The 17956-nt window shown below is 35.1% G+C and overlaps 1 protein-coding gene across 8 annotated transcripts in view; it reads left to right on the top strand.

The window, feature by feature from the left end:
- PPP1R12A (protein phosphatase 1 regulatory subunit 12A) overlaps positions 1-17956 on the top strand; it is a 161343-nt gene that overhangs the window by 73866 nt on the left and 69521 nt on the right. For all 8 annotated transcript variants that reach the window (XR_009265504.1, XM_058741927.1, XM_058741926.1 and 5 more), the window contains exons 3-5: positions 4144-4262; positions 12713-12872; positions 17365-17509. Coding sequence is in view for 7 of the 8 variants with exons in the window: in XM_058741927.1 (XP_058597910.1) it covers positions 4144-4262; positions 12713-12872; positions 17365-17509 (424 nt within the window). In the remaining variant the exon portion in view is untranslated. The remainder of the gene's footprint in view (positions 1-4143; positions 4263-12712; positions 12873-17364; positions 17510-17956) is intronic.

The raw sequence follows: 17956 nt of genomic DNA on the forward strand, positions 1-17956 counted from the left end.
CAGCTTTTTTTTTTTTTTCTCCTGAAGGAAATATAGCCATCTGTTTTCAGTATCTCCAGGGCCCCTCAAATTCAATTTCTGGTATTCCAGATAGCCTGTACTATTTTCACTTTATCTTAAACATTGCTTTCTAAATGTGACGATTTTGCATGATGGAGTAAAAGATAGAGTTTTAATTTTATTTTTAGTAATTCATTTAAACTTCACACAGCCCTGTGGTATGTCTTGTCTTCAAATGTTTTAAGTTAGTGAGTGTCACACTCAGCTGTCAGGAGGCAGAGTTGGGAGCCTATCTGCAAGTCTACAGAACTTAAATATTTATGTTTGTTTGTTTGTTTTTTTCCACATAACCAATCTTTGAATGGCTTTTTGAGATTATTCATGGTAGGTAAGAATTAACGCTGTCGGATCTGATTTATTTATTTTTTGTGTATCTTTTTTAAAATTTATATCTGCAAATGACAGTGCTAGAGTACAGATTTTTGTGAATTGTATGAATACATATACATACACCTAATCTTTTGGCTCAGGGATTGCTCCAGGCTCTCAGTTTCCTGCCAGTAGTTATGGAACTTTACTCTTGTTAGTGTCTCTTAACATCCTTCCTGTTTATATAAATTTGGGGTTGTCTGTATTTGGCTTTGACCTGATACTTCCTTGGGACTCTGCTTCCCCTGTAGCTCCCTCTGCTGCAAGCACTGAAGCTACTCTGCAGTGCTCCTTTATTCTCATTCTTTATATCCTGTGAGTGATTTCTCCCTAAGCAAAACAGAGTGGTTTTATATAAATCTGCCTGATTGTTTGGTTGATATTTTGCCTGGCAGATTAATTACATATTTTCGTGGCGCATATAGCATAGTTTATTACACCACTTATATCTTTTTTTCTCTTTTGCTCCAGATTCATTTACTTATTTGTAGTATATATTATTTAGTTTTTAGTACATTTTTTTAAAACTCTGAAACGTAAAAAGTTGCTTCAATTCAAGTATGACTTTTTTGTAGAAGTCCCATGAAGATCATAAAAATTGAAACATTACCTTGTAGAGGGAGAAATGTTTACAATGTATTATTCAGTGTAAAATCATCAGGCTACAAAATGGTATGGTAGCTACTTTTGTGCTCTGATACACATATACAAAATAAACTTTCTGCAGAAAACTTGGATAACAAAAAATCCTTACCCCCCTCCCCAAAAAAACCTGCTAATAAAAATCCCCCCTAATTACCACTTAGAGATAATCATTGTTAACTTTACAGTATATATTCTTTCATTTTTCTCTATGTGTGTGTCTAAAAATTACATCTCTACATAGATCAATGTAATAAGATGATAAAAGCCCTCTTAAAGCAAAAGTTTGACAGACCTGACTTTACATAACGTTTAAACTTAGTAATATACAAAATACTGTAAGAAAAATTTTCTTAAATGCAGGGACAATATGGAAGAAATATTTGTAACATATCTATTAATCGGATGCAGGAAGTAACTTAGTTTTTTATATATCATTAATTAGCATCACCATCTATCATATCATACTAGTCAAGAACTTCAGTTTATCCTAGATAACTTCCTCAAACTCCCTTCTCATTTCCAACTGATCTCTCAGTATCTCCTGGGCATCTCTGGAATTTACCCATTTCTTCCATTAAATTCAAGCTTCCAACATAATTCTTTTGTACTAACTGTGGTAGCTCCTTAACTGATCTGCCTACTTTGGTACTAAATTCTAATTCATTTTTCGTATTGCACAAAGTGATCTTTTTGAAACACATTCCTTATCATAGACCATCTTAGAAAAATAGACACTCATTGACTCTGTGTGTGTGTGTGTGTGTGTGTGTGTGTGTGTGTGTGTGTGTTTAAGAAGTACATAGAGATTGATACATTCTTTCAGAAAAATGAACCAGGCCGTTGTAGACCATATATACTTACTGTCACAGGGTTATTTGGTGCCTTTTATTCTCTCTTAACCTGGAACACACTTTCCTTCCGTACACCTACATATTCTTCAGAGAATCCTTTCCTGACCTCACTGAATCAGATTATCCTATTATTCACTCTTAGACACCACAAAATTCTCTGTTATCAGACTTACCAAAATTTTACAGTAATCTAACTCTTTGAATAATCTCTTTTACTGGACTGTAAGCTCTTTGAAGAAAAGGCCTGTTTTTGCTTACGAATGTATTCTTGGCATGTAATATAGTACCAAGCACCTACTAGACACCTGTCTTAGCTTTGGGTGGGATAACAAAATACCGTAGATTAGGTAGCGTAAACAACAGGCCTTTGTTTCTCGTAGTTCTAGAGACTCCGGGGTTCAAGGGTAAGGTGCTGGCCAATTCTGTGTCTGGTGTGAGAGTTTTTTCCCTGCCTTGCACATGGCTGCCATTTTGCTGTGTCCTTTATGGCAGAGAAGCAGTGAGTTGTAGTCCCTTATTCTTCTGTAAGAACTGTAATCCCATCATGGGTGCACCACCCTCATTATTTCATCTAAGCCTAATTATTTACCAAAAGTCCCACCCCGCTAATACCATCACATTGGAGGTGAGGATTTCAACATGAAATTTGGGGGGATACAAACATTCAGTCTATAAAAACACCCCATAAGTATTTGTTGAATTAATGAACACATTAGAAATACAAGCAAAAGATGTAAATAAATTCACAAAAGGAGAGAATACAAGTGCCAGTAAACATATCCGAATATTTTCAACCTCATGTGTGATCAGGAACTAGTTTGGTCCCCATCATGTTGGGAAAATTTTTAAAGATTGATAGTGTTAAGTGTATATTCAAGAACATGTCCATTAGGAGGACAGTATGAAAGAAAAGTATGATTCAGCCATACTGCGGAATATTTTTCAGCTGTTATAATGCATTGGGTTCCTGTGCATTGAAAATAATCTCATTAGTTTTTGTCTTACAAAAAGAACCTCAAAAGTGACTCTGTATATATGTTTACATTCACACATATAAACTCATAGTAAACTTACTGGAAAAATATTATAGATAATGTTTATCTCTGGTGAGGGAACATAATAGTAGAAGGAGAAATATAAAGTTATGAGTTCTTTTTTTCCTTTTTTAAAACTGGATTTATTTTGTTTTACTATTTTTACAATGAGAATATTTTTATAGTCATGAAAATATATATATGAGTAAGAGTTAAGGTGGTTAGGGACATAGAGAAAAAAAGCCCATTCTTCATATATAGAAACGTAAAATCAGGAATGCCAAAGGAGCATAGTTTAGTCTGGCATTATGAGCAGTTCCATATTGTTGGAACTTGACATGTGGTACAGTATGGAAGAGAAATGAATCTGAAAAAGAAGATAAAACCAGATCATTGAGGGCCATGTATGTTTTCTCTTAGTATGGTACAACTATGCCACGATCTTTTAAGTAGGATATTGACCCCAGTCATTTTAAATAGGTGACTCTGGGTGATGTATAGATGACACAGTGGAAGAGATTCCTAACCTTTTTATATCTGGATCCCTTTTGTCAGATTTGATGACGCCTGTGGTTACTTTTCTCAAGATTGTATTTTGGATGTATAAAGTAAAATACAAAGTACATTGAAAACCAATTATATTGGATTTCATTTATCAAAATATTAGAAAAACACATTTATGGTATAGTTCTATATGTGCTTGTTTAGTAACACATTAAACAAAGAGACCGATACTTTAATTTCAAAACTGTGTTGAGCATAAACAATATTTTAAGAAGTATGCATCAGTTCAGTGGCCTTCTGATGGTCTGTCAACCCCAGGTTAAGAACTGTGGGATATGGCATGAGACTGGGAAAATGGAGATCAGTTAGGAAAGCAGTCGATATGGAGATCATGAAAAATCTTAGTGGAGGTCATCTGAACTGATCTTACGAAAGACTTTCTAATTATCATTAAATGTTAACATTTTTGTATTAGTAAAGCAATGTGTGTACATTATATAAATATTAGGAAATACAAATTTAAAACAGGAAAACATGTTCTATGGTACTTTTTTAAAACTTAGTATATCTACTATCCTTGGTTCTTATTGTTGCTCTTACATAGGAATTTTCCTCATTGGTTATGCATTTGGTCTTAGTGATACCATCATTGCTTAACTGTCTTCTCTTTGATTTTACAGATTTTTGATTGGTCAGGGAGCACATGTAGGAGCTGTCAACAGTGAAGGAGATACACCATTAGATATTGCTGAGGAGGAGGCAATGGAAGAGCTACTTCAAAATGAAGTTAATCGGCAAGGTAATAAATATAAAAGCAACGTAAATGGAAGAAATGTTTAAAACTGTTTTAGGAAGAATATGGTACTTGACTTTTTCAATAAAATAATTTTTGATACTGAAGGAGAAATCATAGTTTTAGTAGGAAAAAAATCACCTTGCATAACAATATATGTAGTATGAGTCTATTTGAAAAAATAAATGATTCTCAACTGTACATCTTTTTAATACTGTTAAAACTGAAAAAATATCATAAGGTGTAGGATCAGACATAAAATTATATGGTAATAAAAACTTGGGAGAGAAAATAAAATAGGCAAAGAGGGTAGGGAAATGCACAGGGTGATGAGATACATTGCAAATTTAAATAGAGCGGTCAAGAAGTCCTCACTGATGAGTGGGTATTTAGGCTAAGATCTGAATAGGTAAGGGAATGTATCATGTGAGTCTGGGAAAGAACATTCCAGATAGGAAGCAGCAAGTGCAAGGAGGGGAGGGTGTATGGTATATTTAGAGAAACAACAAGTAAGCTAGTATGACTGAAGCAAGCAGCACAAGGAAGAGGCTGGAAGGAGATGATGTCACAGAGGTAACTGTGAACCATATCACATAAAGCTTTGTGGGCCATTGGAAGGACTTTGGCTTTTAGTCTGAGTGAATTAGGGAGCCTGTGAGGAATTGAGGTAAAGGAGTGACATGATCTGACCTACTTTAGAAAGGATCTCTGTGGCTTTTGTGTTGCGAATAGATTGTAGGAAAGTAAGGGCTGAAGTAGGTGGTAGTGAACAAAGTGAAGAGAAGAGGTTAGATTTTAGATGTATTTTGAAGGTTTGGCTAAGAGGAATATTGAGTGATTAAGGGGTCTGGTATGCAAGAAAGAAGGGGTAAATGAGATATGAATATTGTGGGGGAAGTAGGGTTTGTGGGAAAAGTTTAGGGATTCATTTTCAGATGTGCCAAGTTTGTTTTGCTGATGTTTAAGCAGTTGAATATGTGAACAGAGAGAGATAGGCTAAAAATATAAATTTAGTAGGAGACATCAGTTTATAGATGAAGAATGATTGTTTATGGCTAAAGTTTGTTTAGGAATAATGAGTGTTTTAAACTGATGATGGTAATAGTTTTACAACTCTGCAAATATACTAAAAACCACTGAATGGTGTCCTGTAAATGGTGTATGAATTGTATCTTGAGATATAATATATAATATGTATATTTTATATGTATATATAATATCTTTATATATAATCTAGCAAATCCTTTTTTTTTTTTTGAGAGAGAGAGAGAGAGAGAGTGAGAGTTAGCAGGGGTGGGGCAGAAAGAGAGGGAGAGAGAATCCTAAGCAGGCTCCACCTCCACAGGGAGCCTGACGTGGGGCTTGATCTCACGACTGTGAGAATCATGACCTGAGCCGAAACCAAGAGTGGGACACTTAAGCAGTTGAGCCACCCAAGTGCCATGTAGCAGTTCTTTTTTTTTTTTTTTTTTGGGGGGGGGGTATATAGTCAGAAAGTTAAAAGGAAGGTTTCAAAAGATACTTGTGCACCCATTTTTATAACAGTCTTATTCAAATAACCAAAAGATGGAGGTAAACCAGGTGTCTTTTCGGTGGTAAGTGAATAAACAAAATGCGGTTATGAACATACAGTGGACTATTATTCACTAAAAAGGAAATTCTGATACATACTGTAGTATGGATGAACCTTGAGGACATTATGATAAGCAGAAAAAAGCCAGTCACAAAAAGACAAATACTATGATTTCACTTATGTGAGGTACTTCAAGAGTCAGACTAATAGAAACAGTGAGTGGAATGATGGCTGTCACAAGGTGGGAATGTGGGTGGTTGTTTAATGGGTGTAGCATTTCAGTTTTGCAAGATGAAAAGAGTTCTAGAGATGGGTTGCACAAAAATGTAAATGTACTTAACACTACTGAACTGCATACTTAAAATTGTTTATTAAGATGGTAAATTTTTGTGTATTTTACCACAATTAAAAATTAATATGTATGGGGGGCACCTGGGTGGCTCAGTTGGTTAAGCTTCCACCTCTGGAATTTGGCTCAGGTCATGATCGGTTCATGTGTGGAAGTTTGAAGTGCAGAACCTGTTTGGGATTCCTCCCTCTCCCCCTCTCTCCCTGCCCCTCCTCTGCTTGTACTGCCCCCCCCCCAAATAAAATAAATAAAAATTAAAAAATTAATATGTACTGCTAAATAAAATTAGTGTGATTTCCACCAAATTCCATTGTTTAGGCAGTGGTTAAATGCGTATTATCAAAAAAGAACTCTTTTATTAAGGTGTTAAAAGTATGGGATATTGGTTTAGAAGGTTGGCTCGTACTGAAGTGTCGTTCATCATGAAATAGAAGCAAAGGAGTAGAAGCTAAATTAGTCTCTGATAAAGAGATTTTTATTCCTTGGGATTAGGAAAATTCGTAACTACTAAATGTTTAAAAAAATCTTAAGACACTGAAGCTGAGAGGATATTTAAGTGCCTAAATATACTTGAGGCATTTTAACAAGCAGTTGAAGATCCCCTGGAGCCCAGGAGAAACAGGGCACACATTAGATAAGTAATTATAAACTGGAACTTGGATAAGAACACAGAAGAGCTTTTAACAGGCATGTTCTATTCTAGGCAGTGTTCTGGAATAATGGGATATTCAGGACTTGAGGAAGTTGGGCAAAAAGAGGCAAGCATCACAACCTATAAAGAAATACTACCTTATCAGCCCACCTGGCTGTGATGAATGCCTAGTTAGATAGCTCACCATTTCCTGTTAAACCGTAGTTAAAATAAATCTTTTTATACTAATATTAGTAATTATTATGAACTAGGAAAGGCATGGAGATGTACTGAAAACTTCTTGCCTTTGGTTTCCTTATATATGAAGGAAGCTGCTTGCAAAGACTGATTTTAATTACAGTGATTTCAGCGTTGATGAATGTGCCAGCAAATGTTCTGAGTGCTGGGTATTAAAAAATAACAGGGGCACCTGGGTGGCTCAATTGGTTAAGCGTCTGACTTCGGCTCAGGTCATGATCTCATGGTTCGTGAGTTTGAGCCCGCTAACAGCTCAGAGCCTGGCGTATGCTTCAGATTCTGTGTCTCTCTATGAACCTGCCCTGCTCCTGCTCTGTCTCAAAAAAATAATAAATAAATGTTAAAAAAATAATAATTAAAACAAGAAACAGCAACAAATAAACAAGATAGTCTTTACTCTTAAGAATTTCACAGTATAGCAGAAGTGTCAGATGTATAAACAGCTTCACAATGTAGTGTGCTGTGTGCTAAAATATAGATAGGGACAAAATGTGGGAGAACAGAAAAGTCTATGAGTAACTACTTGCAATAGTAAAGGTTTCAGATTGATGACATTTGAGAATGAGTTTGCTTAGCAGAGAAAGGAGTTGGTGGACAGAAAAGGCATGTCAGGCAGGAGTATCAACATGTGCAAAAGAAAAGGAATTGGAGATATAGCATATGCAGAGAACACATTAGAATTGGAGTGGAGATAGAAAGTCAGAATGGAGTAGATGAGTAGTAGTTGAGACCTGAAAAGACTGGAGCTAGATGGCGAAGGACATCCGTTTTATAGGCATTAGATGCATCCAAGATCTCCAAGAAGGAAATGAGCCTGATTAGATTTGGTTGTTAGTACAGCTGATGGCACTTTGGAGGATGATTTAGAATGGGAAATACATGGTGGCATATCTTCCTTGAAGAAGGCTCTTAAATTGGGTCTGCTGAAAGATGATAAGAACAAAGCAATTACATTTAAGATAGAAAAGAGCAGGGCTGTCTTGATATTAAGGTAAAATTAAAACAGTTTGATGAAGAATTGAATGTGGAGATAAAGGAAGAATTGAGGCCACCTGTTTGCGTCCTGAAGTTTAGTTTAAGACTTAATGATAGTTAGGGGCACCTGGGTGGTTCAGTCAGTTAAGCGTTTGACTCTTGCTTTCAGCTCAGGTCATGATCTCTCAGTTCGTGAGTTCAAGCCCCGCATTGGGCTCTGTGCTGACAGTGCAGAGCCTGCTTATGATTTTCTCTCCCTCCCCTGTTCACCTGCCTTCTCTCTCTCTCTCTCTCTCTCTCACTCTCTCTCTCTCTCAAAATAAACTTTAAAAAGACACCCCCCCCTTAAAAAAAAAAAAAGAATTAATGATGGCTAAACTCATATGGGAAAATGTGGGACAAAGCAGGAACAGATTTAGAGAGTATGTGAGTTGGGGGATATATTGAGTTTGCGGCAGCAAAAGGACATCCAGATTACATTGTTTGGTACATTATTGGAACTCAGGAGATACCAGGATGGAAAAATGTAAATCTGGGAGAATAATAGATGAGATGACCCTGGAACTGAACAGTGAAAAGCTAACGCTAATAAGTCTGATTATGTGTGCCAGAAATTGAGCAATGGGCTTGATTTCATTTCATCTGCACAATTCTCAGAGATTAATACTACTCTTACCCCCATTTTACAGATGACAAATTGAGGCTCAGTGATTTGCCAAAGATCATATGGGTGGGAAGTAAGTACTGTAGTTTAGTCCCAAATAGTGTGACAGGTATCTTGAGCCCACACTCTCCATCACTAGCATACTGCATTTTATTAAGAGTGTCTCCTAGAAGATACTTCATGATGTTCATTTTATTCATGTAATGGGAATACATGAATTTCTATAGCATAACTTTATTTCAGAGAAACAAAATGAAGGGATATCTCTGATAGATTTTAATAATTTTAAAAAGAGCCCCTTAAATATATCTCTTGCATTGATAAGATTACTCAAATTGTTTATCCTGATATGTTTTTATTTCATATTTTAAATTTTCTAATTCTTCCAGCTCTAATTCTCATATAATATATTTGATCAGTAACTAGTCATCCTTAAGGAAACTGCCTTTGAAACTAGAAATGATTTGTGGTGCCCCACTGGCACAGTCAGAGCATGCAATTCCTGATCTCGAAGATTGAACAATAGTTAAAAGTATTTCTGGTTTATATTTTAATGCAATTGTCTGTATTTAGCTTGGGACACAAGTCAGTCTTGTGTCTCTTAGCTGTGACCAAACTCCAGTTTATTCTTATTTTTTCTTACCAAGAGATTTGGCTACGTTTCAGTCTTACATTTACTGGTTTTCAATAGTAGTGACAGATGTTAATCTCATCACTTTATTATATTATATCCAATTTAGTTTTGATACATATTGTTTTCATTGTTCAGAAATCTTGCATTTATAGTAGGTGGGCTAAGGACCGGGTAAATGCATTATAGGATTTTCTTTCTGTTAGACCATAAAGCAAGGAAAGAAAGCAGAATCATAGGCATTTAGAGCTGCTAGTGATAGCTGCTAGCGAAGCACCTGGGTGCTTACTTCTGATTTAAGCATTTCACATATATTAATTAAATCCTCACAACAACCTTATAGGATAGGTGCTTTCATTACCTCTTTTTTTTTTTTTTTTACACAATTCAACTGAATATTAGCATAGATTTAAGTGTCTTGCCCCAAATAATAGAGGTAGTAAGTCACAGATAAGGGATTGAAACCCAGCAGTCTAGGTTCAATATCCGTGTTCTTAACCCATTCTACTAATATTCAAAGAAGTTATGGCTTTCTCAAGGTCACTAGCTACTTAAAACAATGGAACTGGAAAACAAGTAGTATGTACTATAATAAGGGCTTCTTTTTTTCCTTCTTTCTAAATTTTAATGAACTAAAGCAGGGTCTATATCAGTAGTATTTAAAAAAAATTTTAATATGACAGAAGAGTTTTTCTTTCTAACTAGATTTTCTTAAGCATAAGAAATTTCCCTTCACACATACTTTAATTTTAAACTTGAGTTGTTTTGTTTTTACATAATATTCATATAACAGCATGATTTGGAAGCAGAAAAAAGGTAATTGCTTTGCAAGTAGCTAAGGATAGCATGAAATTAGATAAATTGAGAAAGATATTTTTTAATTTCAAGTTCAGAGGAAATTTAGAATAGTAAAAGATAATATAAATGTTCAAGATGGCAAAGACAAAAATGATAAAGATAATATAAGAGGTTCATGTTTTAAAAAACATAGTAAAAGAATAAAGCATGAGGAAAATCATTTAGTAAAAAGGTTATATTTAGGGGCAGCTGGGTGGCTCAGTTAGTTAAGCAGCTGACTCTTGATTTCAGCTCAGGTCATGATCTCATAGTTCCTGGGTTCAAGCCCCACATCGGGCTCTGCGCTGACAGTGTGGAGCCTGCTTGTGACTCTCTCCCTCTGTCTCTCTCTGTCTCTGTCTCTCTCTCTCTCAAAATAAATAAATAAACTTTAAAAAGTTTACATTTAATGTATCATAATTACAGCTTTATAATTTCTTTTCTGAATAACAGTAGAAGGCATCTTAAATAAGATGGTTACAGGTCAGTAATAGTAGTAAAGTGTGGGATATAGGACATGAACTAAGATGGTGATGAACTAAGATACCATCAAGAAGACAGTCTGAGATGGCAACTCAAAGTCTGAACTAATTGGTAAAGTGGTAAAGTGCTAGGTAAGTAGTGGTACTTGGTATAGTAAATATAAGACAGGGAGCAAGCAGACTGGCTAGGGAAATTGAGTTAAGATTTTAGCATGAAGTTTCAGATACCTATGGCATATAATTTTATTATAGTATTTGCCCATCTTGGCTCTTTTCTGTTCTCCAAGCACAGATAATCCAACTGACAACTTGATATCTCCAATTAGATGTCTGTTAGGGCATCTTAAACTTCACATTTCTTATATTTAAAATTTAGTTTTTCCAGTTGCTCAGGTGGGAAACCTTTGATTCATACTTGACTTTTCTTTGTTTCCTACATCCACACTAACAACAAATTGTGTTGGTGTACCTTGAAGAATCCAGAATCTAACCCCTTTACTAACCTTCACTGCTACCACCCTGGTTTAAACTCTGTCATCTCTTGACAGAATTATTGCAGTATCCTCCAATTTAATACCTCAGTTTCTTCTCTTAACTTTTCAGCTTAAGTGATCCTCTGAAATTAAGTCAGATTATATCATTCTGCTCTTTGTTCTCATTACTTTGTAGACATCCTGGCCTTCTAAACAGAAGAATGTTCCAATCGGGCTTCTGTGTTGAGCCTACTAGGACTTCCCTCAGTCTGGAATGTCGCCCAAATTATATAGTGTACCTATCAACTCTATTTTTGGTGTAATGTCACCTTATCAAAGAGACTGTTCTTTACCAAACCTTATAAAATAACAGCTTTTTCTCATGACCCTCTGTCCCTTTACTGTGCTTTATTTTTCTTCACATATGTATATCTCCTTCAGTATAATGAGTTCACTTCTATCCCCAGTGAATCTTATAAAAGCACCTGACATCTAGTAGGCAATCAGTGCATTTTGAATGGGTGGGTGAATGGATAAAGAGATCAATGAAAGAAAAAAGTCCTGACTAGACAGTTGGATACATGGATATGAATTACAGGAGAGTTCTTAGCTAAGGAGGTGTGTGGGTGTGGGGTGTGTGTGAGATTGTTTTTACTCATTTATTCATTATTTAGTTAGTATACATTTACTGACCCCTTTTAATTTGTGTTAGGTGCCCATCTAGACAGTGAGAATACAAAATTTAAAAAATAGTATTTTTACCTTTAATAAGTTTATAGACTTCTGGAGCAAGACATACTATAAACACATTGTGGTATGTGCTGTTTATTAGCCGGCAGTTGAAGCTATGAGACAACATGAGATAATTTAGGAATTTCAAGATTATCTTTTCTATTTTATTTTTTTTGTCAGGATTTTGAGCTTTTTTAAAGCTAAGAAAGAAGTAGAGTGTCCTATTCCTTTTTGAATTCTTCCCATCTCAACCTAACTTCATGCTTATTAATAAATGCTTTTAAATGAATGAACATCTATATAACTTAGTAAAATTATAATGCTGATACTAATAGTGAAAATGAACTGTGCTGGAAAAGGAAAGAGTTTTTATAAAGAATCTGTTTCAAAGTTTGGTAAATTTTAGGTAAAAACAGGACCACCACGTTGAAGTGTTCAGTCAACATTTGTACCTAGTAGCGTAGAGTTTAGAGAACTGGCCAAAGCAGATAGATCGGAATTTAAGGCTTAATTATGTACGGGTTTTTTCTTAATTTCTTAAAACTAAAGGATGATATACCTAAGGAAATATTCAGTTTTTTTTTTAAAAAAGGATTTGTTGGTAAAAGGAAAGCCAAAATAATATTTGTGAGGCAAAAAGTAAATAATCAGTAGAGAAGGCTAATAAAATATCTACAGCTTTCCCACATTTCTTTATTTAACTAGCTTGTTAATTAGCAGCCTATTTTTGAAAAAATATACTTTCACTTTTAATTTTTATTTAAAACTTGAAATGTTTCGGGTAATTTTATTTCCCACAAAGGAAGAACATTCTATAAAGAAAAAAATAAAAGCAATTTTTATTTTATCAGGGGTTGATATAGAAGCAGCACGAAAGGAAGAAGAACGGATAATGCTTAGAGATGCAAGACAATGGCTAAATAGTGGTCAAATAAATGATGTCCGGCATGCAAAATCTGGAGGTACGGCACTTCACGTTGCAGCTGCGAAAGGCTATACAGAAGTTTTAAAGTAAGTATTGTTTTTCACAGTCCTATTTCTACTTTATTTTCCTTATTTCATTGTTCCTTTTCTTAAGATACCTGCAGACATTATTTTGAAACAGTTTATAAAAGTTATTTAATGTCTGTTTACAGGAAAAAGAGAAAACTACCTTGAACATTATTGTTTTGTTTCTAAAGCCCTTTCTTTTCTCTTGAATTTTGATTATTCTACTGTTTTTTTCTTTGGTTGTAATTTCCCAATAAGTTAAAGCATCAGGCAACCATTATGTGTTAACTTCTGAGCTGATAAATTACTACAGAGTCATTTTGAGGTTCCCAGAGTGGCTAACTCTGATTACTGAGACTAAGAACAGTGTTATGTTATAAACATATCAAATTCACAAAGTTTGATTCCTGGTGACTATTTACATGTAATTTATCTAAAATGCAGTTTTCTTTTTACTGCGTAACACTGGGGCTCAGAGTGCTTTTAGCATAATATTAAATATCAAGACCTAAGCAACTGAGATTTTACAGGGCTATATACTGGTCAGCAAATTTCATTGAAACAAAACTCCTTTATGTCACAATAAATTTTTTTGTTTTCCTTTTTTTACTTCTGCAATGCAAAGGTGTTATCAGCTATATGAAAAAAATAATGCTGTGTGTAACTTTTATTAGATATATGTGAAAGGAAGTAAGACTAGCCCTCGGCAAAATCTTCTACACCCTTTATATTATGTTTGACAAGAGTTTCTAATATCAGTCTATTCTTATTCCCCCTGCTCAGTAAAAACAATGAAGTGTAAGTGGGTCAGCTATTCCCAAGTTCCTCCTTTTTTCAATCCCTACTGACTTCAATAACTGAAGCCTTCTAGAATAGTGAAGTTAACTTTTAATTACTTTTCTTGTCCCCCTGTGTATTTCTCTCTAATCCAAAACGTAGCAAACTTTCAGACCCCAATAGCAGGTCATGAATGAACCTTAGTGACTTGACAACAGCATTTTTTAAAGGAAAAATTGAAAACATTAAGAATATTACAAATAGTAAAGGTAATACTTTTTAAGTAGTAGATTGCACCGTAAAATAGTTTTCTAGACAGCTCTAAGGGGTGTTTGTAATTAGGTTATCTAGGCTCTTAAAATTCTTTGTGAAGACTCTCAATGTGGATTGGGATATATTTTCAACTCCTCAAATTAGTACATAAGACCATTAGTCATCCTCTTTTAAGCTAAGCTGCTACCATTGCTCCTCAGGCATGCATTATCCAACTATATATATCTAATTGAAGTTCTGTCATGATGTCTTAATGCCTACTTTGTTTCTGTTTAGATACCTTCATTCACCATCTCTTCAACTTGGAGGCAAATTCCATTCGATCCTTTGACTAAGTTCAAGGCTCTTAAGCCTATGAAAAAAAAAACTCAACCTTATTCATAATAGGTGCAGTTGAAGCTACAATGAATTACTACCACTTTTCATATATCATATTGGCAAAGATTAAAATGTTTGGCACACTGTTGGCAAGGTTGGGGAAAAGGCACTCTGACATTACTGGTGAAAGTATGACAGTTGAGCAGATTTTATCAAAGTATCAGTTATTCTTTGGCTTAACAGTTAGCTCTACCTCTAGAATTTTTTTTTTTTACAGATATTCTCACAGGAAATAAGGTATGTGCTAATAGCATTGTTTATACTAGGAGTAGGAGAATGTTGACTAAATTGTGATACATCCTTTGACTGGAATACTCCTATACCAATTAAAACACTAATAGGTAGTGTTATTGTTTTAAATTTTAGGGGCAACCGCTGGCTCAGTCAGTGGAGTATGGGAGTATTGGTCTCGGAGGGCTTGGGCCCCATGTTGGGTGTAGAGATTACTTAAAGATAAAATCTCTTTTTTTTTTAATGTTTATTTTGAGAGAGAGAGAAAGAGCGCATGTGTGCACGTGTGTGCGCGTGCACACATGAGCAGGGGAAGGGCAGAGAGAGAGAGAGAGAGAGAGAGAGAGAGAGAATCCCAAGCAGATTCCATGCTGTCAGCACAGAGCCTGGTGTGGGGCTCGATCCCATAAACAGTGAGATCTTGACCTGAACTGAAATCAAGAGTCAGATGATTAATTGACTGAGCCACACAGGCACCCCTTAAAGATAAAATCTTTAAGAAAAAATTTTTTTTTGTTATTTGCTGATATATACATAAAATCTCTCTGTAAGGATCCAATCAAAATTAGTAATATGGTTATCTAAGGGGGGAAAACCTGTTGAACTGTTGGGCTAAAGGTCAGCAGTGGGAGTGACTTCCCTATGTAGCCATTTAGTCTTTTTTATTTTTGAACTTTCTAAATATATTACTTAAAAAAATAAGTAAAAATATGTATATGACATGAGAAATAAATAGAAGATACTGGTTTCAAATGTAACCCTACCCATCACCCCCTCCCGCTCCCCCACAAATACATAACCCCTTGCAATTGATTTTGATACTTTTCAGTTCTGTACTGCCTTTACATCTTCATCACAGAACCTGTCTTTGAGGGTTGATTATTGTTTTACTTGACTTTCATCCTCCACTAGAATCTCCTTGAATATAATAAGTACAGTCTTATTTTTTTGAGTTTTATGTGGCCTGGCATATACAGAGAGCCATATGTTTATGGGGAATAAAATGTAACTACCTTTCTGTCTTCCCTTTCCACATAGACTTCCAAATACTTCTAATTTTTATGTTTCTCAGAATATTTAACATTATTATAGTTTCTGTTTTCTAATGGGAGATTATTTTCATTATCTTCCAGTATTCTGTCTCTATTAATAAAGTTTTTAATAATATATATGTTAATGGAGTTTTTTAACTTAAATCTCTAGACTTATATCTGTTAGCTTTGTTCTTTAAAAAAAATTTTTTTAATGTTTATTTATTTTTGGGAGACAGAGAGACAGAATGGAGGAGGGGCAGAGAAAGAGGGAGACACAGAATCTGAAGCAGGCTCCAGGCTCTGAGCCTGTCAGCACAGAGCCCAATGCGGGGCTCAAACCCACAAAGCACGGGATCATGACCTGGGCCGAAGTCAGATGCTCAACTGACTGAGCCACCCAGGCGCCCCAGTTAGCTCGTTCTTTAGATTGGTGGCTCTTAAATGCTGGTCTGCAGACAGATGACACAGGACTTACTAAAAATATAGGTTGACAGGGCCCATCTCCCAATATGCTGCTTAATTGCATAGGATTGGGTGGAGCTGGGGAATCTTTTTTTTTAACAAGCTCTTCAGATGGTTTTGTTTTAGAATCAGAAACAGCTGCATTAAATATTCTGAGGAAATAGGGTATCAATTCTTGAAATATAAATAAATGAAGGGTTATGTATTAGCTATCACTGCCACCTCTCGTAGGTAAAAAGAAGCCCTTCTCAAGCTCAACTTCTTGGAGAGTAAGTGATTTCATGAGTTATAAAGTATTTACTGTTCTTCTTTGTGTTTGTGAGACTGTGCTGTGTGCAATTTATAGACCCAATTTTTGTTCTCTGAGCTTAATTTCTAGATAAAATAAAGGTCGATGTGAATATACAGCTAGGAGGGCATACTAACAATTTATAAAAGTCTTTGCATTGTATTAAAATGTATTCCTCTTTTCTAGCTTTGTTGACAGAATATCTGCTTTTTACTGCTGCAGAAAAGTAGACTCAATCCCTTGGAATATTTGTTTTGCTTTGTTTTGTTCCTTGTTCTTTTTAATGTGTATTTATTTAGTTTGAGAGAAAGAGAGCACAAGTGGGGAGAGGGGTAGAGAGAGAGAGACAGAGAGAGAAAATCCCAAATAGTCTCCATGCTGTCAGTGCAGAGCCTGACTTGGGGCTGGATCTCCTGAACCATGAGATCATTACCTGAGCCGAAATTGAGAATTGGACCCTTAACTGACTGAGCCGCCCCGCTGCCTCTGCTTTGTGTTGTTCCTAGCAGACTGTCAGTTTCCTATGAAAATTACCCATGGTAGGTAGGTTAAGTTTGTGAAAGCTTTCACAAACTAGTTCCTCAACTGCAAGACCACAGAAAAACTTCAAAAGAAATTTATTTGATCCCAGTATATATTTAGAACACATTTAGCCTGGGGTAATATATGGACACCTGAAGACATTCACTGCAATAAATTAGTTTAATATACAAATTGATCCAGGGGTTTTTGAGTTCACATTGAAAAATTATTGGCTTTCCTGTGAAAATTTCAATTACAATTCATATTAACAAGAATTAATCAGTGTCCCACCAAACCATTACACTTATTAGGAATTAGTTAAAGCTGAATGCATTATTATGGCAGTAATTCAAGATCCTCTTTACCAGTGTTTTCTGAGAATTCTTTTCTTTTCTCCTAGTTAATTCATTGAAGGAAAAGGAGATGGGAACTAGGAAAAGAAATATATCACAGATTTTTGTTAGCTTGCATGGTATAAAGCTGTTGATTATGTTTGCTCACATTTAGATTTTTTTAATGATTATCTAATTCACTATAATTTCTTTAGGCTTCTAATACAGGCAGGCTATGATGTTAATATTAAAGATTATGATGGCTGGACACCTCTTCATGCTGCTGCTCACTGGGGTAAAGAAGAAGCATGTCGAATTTTAGTGGACAATCTGTGTGATATGGAGATGGTCAACAAAGTGGTAGGCCTTTTAAATATATTTTAAATATTTAACTTTTAGAAATAAGTGTTTTAGAAGTCTCAAAAATATTGCAATGTAAATTTTATAATTAAGTTTTATGAACCATACAAAACAACATTTTATCAGCCGTTTATTGGTTTTTATTATTAATTATTTCTCAGTTACCTACAAGGTGGTTTGACCTTGTTCCTCAAAGAAAGAAGTATTACTCTTTGAGTAATCCTATTACCATATGCAATAGAGTAGATTTGGGTACTTCAGAATTCATAAATTAAGAAACTTTTGCTTTTCTCTGTGAATATTTTCTCCCATCACTATGGGTTAGAACACATACAGAAGTATATTTCTATTTCTTTTTAGCTGGTGGTCTTGACAGCTTGCTTACAGTAGCTTTTTAAATGGCTCGGACAGTGAGGTCTTAAAGCAGGTGAGAATATAGAAAAACCA

The sequence above is a fragment of the Neofelis nebulosa genome, chromosome 8 (assembly GCF_028018385.1).
Source record: "Neofelis nebulosa isolate mNeoNeb1 chromosome 8, mNeoNeb1.pri, whole genome shotgun sequence".
NCBI classification, from domain to species: Eukaryota; Metazoa; Chordata; class Mammalia; order Carnivora; family Felidae; genus Neofelis; species Neofelis nebulosa.